The sequence below is a fragment of the Salvelinus sp. IW2-2015 genome, linkage group LG2, assembly GCF_002910315.2.
Source record: "Salvelinus sp. IW2-2015 linkage group LG2, ASM291031v2, whole genome shotgun sequence".
Lineage (NCBI taxonomy): Eukaryota > Metazoa > Chordata > Actinopteri > Salmoniformes > Salmonidae > Salvelinus > Salvelinus sp. IW2-2015.
Window position 1 is genome coordinate 28,534,039 of NC_036839.1, and position 9,703 is coordinate 28,543,741.

Below are 9,703 nucleotides of genomic sequence, written 5' to 3' on the forward strand. Positions count from 1 at the left end.
GACTATGTACATTAGAACATGACTATATACATTAGAACATGGACTATGTACATTAGAACATGGACTATGTACATTAGAACATGGACTATGTACATTAGAACATGTAATGTACATTAGAACATGGACTATGCACATTAGAACATGGACTATGTACATTTGAACATGTAATGTACATTAGACCATGGACTATGTACATTAGAACATGGACTATATACATTAGAACATGGACTATGTACATTAGAACATGGACTATGTACATTAGAACATGGACTATGTACATTAGAACATGTAATGTACATTAGAACATGGACTATGCACATTAGAACATGGACTATGTACATTTGAACATGTAATGTACATTAGAACATGGACTATGTACATTAGAACATGGACTATGTACATTTGAACATGTAATGTACATTAGAACATGGACTATGTACATTAGAACATGGACTATGTACATTATACCATGGACTATGTACATTTGAAACATGTAATGTACATTAGAACATGGACTATGTACATTAGAACATGGACTATATACATTATACCATGGACTATGTACATTAGAACATGTCATGTACATTAGAACATGGACTATGCACATTAGAACATGGACTATGTACATTAGAACATGTTAATGTTACATTAGAACATGGACTATGTACATTAGAACATGTAATGTACATTAGAACATGATTATGTACATTAGAACATGTCATGTACATTAGAACATGGACTATGGTACATTAGAACATGGATTATGTACATTAGAACATGGACTATGTACATTAGAACATGGGCTACATGATCTCACAGAAATAGGCTTATCATTCCTGTTTTCATTTCCTCCCAAGATCTCAGGAAGTGAAAACAGAACATTCCATTGTCTTGTTAAATAAGCACAAACCGAAACAAGAAGGTACTATCTGTACCTGTCCATTAATTGAGGACTGCTCATTTTCCATTGCAAAACATTTTGCTACGGTGTGCCCTAATGAACATGGCCCATGTCTCACAGACCTGACTACTTGGATTCGGTCGAGGTACACAACATTTATGAATGCACTGCTGAAGCTTTTCTTTATGCATAGGAACTTCATCTGTATACACTCAGTGGCCAGTTTATTAGGTACAACACCTTGTTCACGAACATGGTTCACTCCTACAGACAGTGAGTCACGTGGCCGTGGCTTGCTATATAAAGCCGGCAGACCGGCATCAAGGCATTCAGTTACTCTTCGATTGAACGTTAGAATGGGCAAAATGAGTGACCTAAGCGACTTTGAGCATGGCATGATCGTCGGTGCCAGGCGCGCCAGTTCCAGTATCTCAGAAACGTCTGGCATCCTGGGCTTTTCACGCACAACAGTGTCTAGGATTTAACGAGAATGGTGAGAAACAAAAAACATCYAGCCAGCAGCAGTCCTGTGGACAAAACAGCTCGTTGATGAGAGGTCGCAGGAGAATAGCAAGAATCGTGCAAGCTAAGAGGCGGGCCACAAACAAGCAAATAACGGAGCAGTACAACGGCATCTCAGAACACACAACTCGTCGGTCGTTGTCACGGATGGGCTATTGCAGCAGACGACCACACCGGGTTCCACTCCTATCAGCTAAAAACAAGAAGAAGAGGCTCCAGTGGGCACGCCATCACCAACACTGGACAATTGAGGAGTGGAAAAACATTGCCTGGTCCGACGAATCCCGGTTCCTGTTACATTATGCTGATTGGCAGAGTCAGGATTTGGCATAAGCAGCATGAGTCCATTGCCTCCTCCTGCCTGGTGTCAACGGTACAGGCTGGTGGCGGTGGTGTAATGGTGATGGAAATGTTTTCCTGGCACACGTTAGGTCCCTTGATACCAATTGAGTAATGTTTCCATGCCCCAAAGAATTCAGGCGTGTCTGGAGGCAAAGTGAGGTCCGACCCGGTACTAGATGGGTGTAACTAATAAACTGGCCGTTGAGTGTATATCGATATATACACATCTATATGTCAAATCTATATCATCAATAGGTGTGTATATATATATATAGAAGTGGATGGGACAGAAGTTTAAGCTTATTTATGTAGTATAGAACTGAAGACAACAGAAGGATGAGGAGGACAGTGTAGTGTCATCTGTGAAGAAAGGGTCTGTTGTTGGGTGTCACTCAACTCACTGACTGACTCACTCGAATGACGACTTGCCTACTCAACGGGGACAGCACCCCTGTGTGTGTGTGTGTGTGTGTGTGTGGTGTGTGTGTGTGTGTGTGTGTGTGGGTGTGTGTGTGGGGTGTGGTGTAGTGCTAGAGGAGTTGGTGTGTGTGTGTCAGCAACTCATAACCCAGTCAAGGGGTCGTTCAAGATTGACATCGAAATTGGACATCTATCTATGTCCAGAGGATGTCAGGAAATGCCTTTTTATAATTGTTTTACCCTATCCCAAACATTAACCCTTACCTAACCATTTGGAAGGAGTGCCTAAACTTAATGTTTTAACCCTATCCCAAACCTTAACCATTACCTTAACCATTCGGACCCATAACTTTGAAATTTCACGTTTGGAGACATGGAACGATACAGAGCAGCAGGAGCAACAAAACACTTTTAAATGTGATGTTTGGAGCAACTTTGAAATGTGATGTTGGAGCGACTTTGAAATGTGATGTTTGGAGCAACTTTGAAATTGGATGTTTGGAGCAACTTCAAAATTTGATGTTATGAGCAACTTCTAAATTTGGCGTTTGCAGAACAGATGAACATCTGATTCTGCAGACTGTGAGAGCTCGTTGCTCGTACACCATGCCAGCAGAAGTTTTCAACGCAGTCAGAAATAAAAAATGAAAAAAGCTGGTTCTTCAGTGACTCAGAAATGTTCCTCAAGGCATAGCAGACATGCCAGGCCTTAAATGCAACACACGGAACACTGGCCTTCCCATTTTTACATTTTCATCCCTTTGGATTCCCTGTTGGAATTTTTGGAATCAGTGGATTGTGTTCTTACTGTAGCTGTAAGGGATTGGAACATTCAGGTTTAGGAGATGTGGTATGCCTTGATGATGATGATGATGTTTTGTTGTTGAATGAGGAATAGTGACATGTTTTTACTGCTTGTATTTTAAGGTTCAGGACAGTTAATTCAGGGAGTCAACCTTTCCTGACCAAGTTGTCAGTTTTGACAAAAGTAAAGGGGGCACATTCCAATTTGAATTTCAATAAAATGAAATTATAATTTTATTTTTAATAAATAAGTGTGTGGTGTGTAAAAATGAACTTTTTCTATATAATGTGTCTGTCTGTCCTTGGTTATTTGATGTCTAACATTCACAGTGTCGTACAGTAGTCATGTGTGTCGGTAACATTCAGTGGCAGTGCAACCTGAGGTTGTGCATAATAGATCAACTCTACATTGAGACAGTTTTAGGTTGTGTCTATAGACTCCTCTCTTGTAGACAGTTTTAACTGTAGACAGTCTGCAAACTGAAGACAGTTTCTTCTAGAGTACAGTAGGAAATCCTGTTTGTTACATTCAGTGGCAGTGCAGGTTGATATGTGTAAAGACTCCTCCACCCTTTAGACAGTTTTAAATGGTATCGATTCCACTCTACAGACAGTGTTAAATGCAGCTGCACTTGATGTGTGCCTCCTCTGCCTCCTCGATGTCCACTCAAAACAGGGTCAGAGGAGTTGAGGATGTACCCTGCTGGTGAAACAAACAGGGTCAGAGGAGATGAGGATGTACCCTGCTGGTGAAACAAACAGGGTCAGAGGAGTTGAGGATGTACCCTGCTGGTGAAACAAACAGGGTCAGAGGAGTTGAGGATGTACCCTGCTGGTTGAAACAAACAGGGTCAGAGGAGTTGAGGATGTACCTGTGGTGAAACAAACAGGGTCAGAGTTGAGGATGTACCTGTGGTAAACAAACAGGTCAGGAGTTGAGGATGTACCTGTGGTGAAAACAAACAGGGTCAGAGGAGTTGAGGATGTACCCTGCTGGTGAACAAACAGGGTCAGAGGAGTTGAGGATGTACCTGCTGGTGAAACAAACAGGGTCAGAGAGTTGAGGATGTACCTGTGGTGAAACAAACAGGGTCAGGAGTTGAGGATACCCTGCTGGTTGAAACAAACAGGGTCAGGAGTTGAGGATGTACCTGGGTGAAAACAAAACAGGTCAGGAGTTGAGGATGTACCTCTGGTGGTAAAACAAACAGGGTCAGAGAGTTGGGATGTACCTGGTGGTGAAACAAACAAATCGGTCAGGAGTTGGGATGTACCCTGGTGGTGAACAAACAGGGTCAGGAGTTGGGATGTACCCTGGGGTGGGAAAACAAACAGGGTCAGGAGTTGGGGATGTAAACCTGGTGGTTAAAAACAAACAGGGTCAGGAGTTGGGGATGTACCTGGTGGTGAAACAAACAGGTCAGAGAGTTGGGATGTACCCTGTGGTGAAAACAAAACAAGGTCAGGAGTTGGGATGTACCCTGGTGGTGAAACAAAACCGGGTCAGGAGTTGGGATGTTACCCTGGTGTGAAACAAACAGGGTCAGGAGTTGGGGATGTACCTGGTGGTGAAACAAACAAGGGTCAGGAGTTGGGGATGTACCCTGGTGGTGAAACAAACCGGGTCAGGAGTAGGATGTACCCTGGTGGTGAAACAAACAGGGTCAGGAGTTGGGGATGTATCCTGGTGGTGAAACAAAACAGGGTCAGGAGTTGAGGATGTATCCTGGTGGTGAAACAAACAGGGTCAGGAGTTGGGGATGTACCCTGGTGGTGAAACAAACAGGGTCAGGAGTTGGGGATGTACCTGGTGGTAAACAAACAGGGTCAGGAGTTGGGATGTACCTGGTGGTGAAACAAACAAGGTCAGGAGTTGGGGATGTACCCTGGTGGTGAAACAAACAGGGTCAGGAGTTGGGATGTATCCTGGTGGTGAAACCAAACAGGGTCAGGAGTTGGGGATGTAACCCGGTGGTGAAACAAAACAGGGTCAGGAGTTGGGATGTATCCCGGTGTGGTGAAACAAACAGGGTCAGGAGTTGGGGATGTACCTGGTGGTGAAACAAACAGGGTCAGTGAGTTGGGGATGTATCCTGGTGGTAAACAAACAGGGTCAGGAGTTGGGGATGTACCTGGTGGTGAAACAAACAGGGTCAGGGAGTTGGGGATGTATCCTGGTGGTGAAACAAAACAGGGTCAGGAGTTGGGGATGTATCCTGGTGGTGAAACAAACAAGGTCAGGAGTTGGGATGTACCGGTGGTGAAACAAACAGGGTCAGGAGTTGAGGATGTAACCCGGTGGTGAAAACAAACAGGGTCAGGAGTGGGATGTATCCTGGTGGTGAAAACAAACAGGGTCAGATGAGTTGGAGGATGTACCTGGTGGTGAAACAAACAAGGTCAGGAGTTGGGATGTACCACTGGTGGTGAAAACAAACAGGGTCAGGAGTTGGGGATGTACCTTGTGGTGAAACAAACAGGGTCAGGAGTTGGGGATGTACCTGCTGTGTGAAACAAACAAGGTCAGGAGTTGGGGATGTACCTGGTGGTAAACAAACAGGGTCAGGAGTTGAGGATGTATCCTGGTGTTGAAACAAACAGGGTCAGGAGTTGGGGATGTATCCTTGGTGGTGAAACAAATAAATCAGTTGAAGAGGTTTTAAATGTCCCATATCTGACAGACAAAATGAACAGTACCGCTTAAATACATGATCGAAAAAAGACGATGAAATGATACTGACACATGACCTCTAAGAACTGTCTTTGTCGGGGTGTAAATTAAACCCAGAGTAATATGACCAGAGTTACAGGAGAGCTATACTGATGAGCAGCATTTAGGTCATGTGCCTGGTAACATGTTATTTGAGACAGGGGTTGTATCCCAGAAGGTCTATCGACAGGTGCTATGGGCTTTAGACCAGTTGAAGGATAGAGGTGTACCTAATATATCGCCCACGTGTCACAGCGTCAGCACAGCGCTCAGACTACTGATCTAGGATCACTTTTAGGATCAGCACTTCTACTCTGAGTGGCTTTACGAATCACCCTAGGGCTCGGCATTCCACCCGTATAACTCGATGTTCCAAGTGTCTATAGCGCAACTGAAATGTAAAGGTATTTCCTGACTTGAGCCCGACATACGCAGCGCTTACGTCAATACAGTCTCTGCGAAACCGGAACATTGCCTTTAAATTTCAATCGTGCTGTAGCTCTGAACTTCAGCACATACAGCATTGAATCCAGCCACTAACGTCAGTGCAGGTGCTGTGGTGCTTGGGCCAGGTCAAAGAACAAGAGCGTGTACCTGATGTAGTAGCTCTGAGCGCAACTCCAGTAGTCTCCGTTTACGTTCCAAGGGTAGGTCCCCTCTGAGGAGATTATGGTGTGTTCTTAGATTCACACTCCGTTGTCCTCGCAGACATCGTCCAGACCAGCTCCTCTGAGAGCGGCACGCGAAGGCTCTACAGCTCGGAAACCATGGGTGTCTCTACAACAGCAGTCAAGCACCATATTGATGTTGTCTTCCAATCTCGTGTCTAGAATAATACCGATGTCCACTTATACATCCTCGAATATCACAATGCCGGATGTAGTAGTTATAGAGACATGTGCCGTCCGCCTAATAAGCAGGGCGCGTCCTGTGGAAAGTGCCATAAGATGGACATGGTTTTATGAAAGATTGACGGCCTTTATCTTTATTGACTCAAGCGTCAGTCTTAGGTTGACGATCTTCTGCGTGACACAGGCCTTAGTTTAGAATCGACTCAACACAAGATGCACACCCACAGCATCGAACTACGATGTACCTCATAATAAGCTTTGAGAAAGAAGAGTCGAGGAGGTAATCCCAGTGAGACAGCAGATAGAGAGATATAGGAGGTCCGTGAGAGGAATAATAGGTACATGTGTTCTCTGTGTTCTGTGTTAGGGGAACAGGAAACACACATCAGCTACTCAGTTTGAAGCTTGCAATTTCCTCTTCAAAGTCGAGGGTGCTGTCAAAGCGTCCCCTATAACCCATACTAGCGGGTGTTCGGCGTCGGTTCCACCATAATATGGATGTTGAGTTGTCTCGATTGTGGTGGGTTCAAGTGGAGAATAAATTCTCTCTGGCGTGCGATCTGTGCTCTGCAATTCAATATTGCAGCTAAATCCTAATGGCGTGCTTTGAAACGCACTTATAGTGGCACGACTTACTAAGACTACACTTCTCATGACATTTCTACTCTCCTCGCTTCGCTGTATAAGCTATAGATCTGGATTGCTTTTTCCAAAGGAACGAATGAAGATGTCTGAAAGCTTTACATTATGGTGATGCCTGTTTCTTCCTTTCATACCAGTTGAAATTCCGGGATGGGCTCAGGTATATTCCTTGGGTATAAGGCATTGGCGACCAAGTAACCAAAATGGCGGTATTGCGCATCGGACTCATAATCCCCGGAGCTTTGACATAAGAGTTAACAATCACAAATCTGTCCTTTCTCTGCCCCTGCAAAACAAACCTACCGAGGCGTTGGATGAGCCGGTTTCCACCGTTAAAGAAATCGCAACAAATTGCAGCTTCTCTCCGCAAGGACCATATAGCGCCTAAGCAACGCTGACAGGTTCGTACCCTTCGGTTTTCTGGCTTCAGCCCTGCACTGCGCATGTTCTCTGCATTACTAATGTAGAACTCCTCCATGCAGCCCTTCTGCTTTCAAACGTCTTTGACTCACCAAATAAGGCGATATAGTGTTGAGGAGATGAGTAATTCTCTTCATAGCTGAGGTGCTCAATTAGCGGCTCGTCATTATTGTTCCTATATTGACACATACCCTTTCTCCCTTCTGCACGCCAGTTTGGTAGTGTAAACAGCGGCGGTGTTGAGTCGAATTTCAATAGGATCAATCTCACATTCGCATCCAACATGCTCTCTACCGCCTCCTGTCTCGCTTCTCAGGTTTTTCGAGTGTTCTCTTTACCTAGTCCCGATGGTAGTACACCCATATTTGGATTGGCAGATTAGAGCGCTTGTGTAGGCTGTTCGTACTCCTCTCCGCGCTCTCTAGCGAGGAGCTTGTCGAGCGTATCTGTAAACTCTGTATAGTGCTACTGCCATAGATAAATAAAAATGTTATTTATCCTTACTTGGGATGGGACATTCTCTTGCCGAGAGCGACACGTGATTGAAGTCTAATATAACGGACACCACAAATAATCAGCATGGACTCTCAGCTACGACGAGCCAACTCTCTGCCCACCTCTTCTGGGAAATTCTCCCACTGGTAAAGATAATCGGAGGGTGAGTCACTAACTGGAAGGTAGTCGCCTACAAGACAGCTATACTCATTCAGATGCGGATCAGCATCTCGTGAGTTTCTACGAACCTGCGGAGTCTCGCGTCCGAGACACACACACAGCACATGCACTGACGTTACGTGGCTGGATTCCAGATCTAGTATGCGTCTTTTGGGCTGACCAGAGGTATACCAAGAGCTTACAGAGTCACTATGAACAATTTGACGAATATTTTTGTACACAACACCCAAAACCTTGAGCCTTACCCCGTACTTGAATCCCACAAGACAGAACGATTGGAACTCTGTTAGTACCCATTTGACATTATAACAACGTTAGAATTCGTCTGCGATTACCTTCATATGAGCATTTGACCGACGACCGAAATCACGATAGTCTATAATTGCTCTTTCTTTGCTGTACAGGTGTTTACTCCAATGATTGCACAGGCATTTACCTTAAGACACTGATATCAACTCTCATATCGTGTGGGTACGATCTCGGCGAGTTCGTGTGAATATTTCCAGAGCCCTATAGGAGTATATCATTCTTCTTTTGCAAAAAAGACATATGCGTCAGGGCAGGTATCCAAAAAGAACAAAGTCAGCTTGTGAGGGAGCTCCCCGTACTATTCTGGCCTAATGTGATCTCGTTCCAGACCCTCGCCTCGAATTCCTATCTCAGACTAATGTAACACATAACTAGACATACGTCTTCACCGTCTTGTGCTCTCATTGCCAGCTGGTTAGATAGTCTTTTAATGACATTTCTTATGCTGCATGTTTCCAGGAACACTGCACGAAGGTAATATCTAGAGTGACACTCCTCCACCATGCTGCCTCTTCTTACCACCTCCTTGTGCTGCAACAAATGCACCGGTTCCTGCTTATTAGTCACACCCGTGATCTACGCACTAAACGAAATCCTTCTGCTTTCATAGTGTGTCTCGTTAGTCTGGAGCAACTCACCCGTGTCCGCCCTCTAATTGCCTCAAGTTCGAAGCACACTATTAGGATACCACAAGAGCCACGACGCATCCTCCAGACTACAACGATGCACCATACCAAGAGTCATGTATCTACTAACCTTTTGCCTGCTCCACGTTATAATGATTATAGGCTCACTACATATCATCACTCGTTAATGACTGCAGGTACATCTTTGATCGCTAGCTCCAACTTAGCGTAGCAATATGTACTTACGTAGAGTGCGTGCTTTTGATAGCTCTTTACACTCCCACCAAAGAACAAATGTTATCATATATAATGGTTAGGCTTATAACCTGACCTGATGTCTACCTTTCCTCCAAGCGTGATATACAGAGTTGTCTCAATATTGTCTCAAGTCAAAACTCGTCTCCCATATATATTACTGATAGTGGCGAAGATTTACATATTCCCAAGTGATCTTATCTATCAGCCTCCATACACTATACTC

At 44.5% G+C, this 9,703-nt stretch overlaps 1 protein-coding gene across 1 annotated transcript in view; it reads right to left on the reverse strand.

The window, feature by feature from the left end:
* Positions 1–3,710: 3,710 nt before the first annotated feature.
* The window catches only part of LOC111971396 (ceramide kinase-like protein), a 57,603-nt gene continuing 51,610 nt past the window's right edge, over positions 3,711–9,703 (reverse strand). The window contains 3 exon segments of the mRNA XM_070446290.1: positions 3,711–3,775; positions 3,862–3,936; positions 4,021–4,061. Coding sequence (XP_070302391.1) covers positions 3,711–3,775; positions 3,862–3,936; positions 4,021–4,061 — 181 coding nt within the window.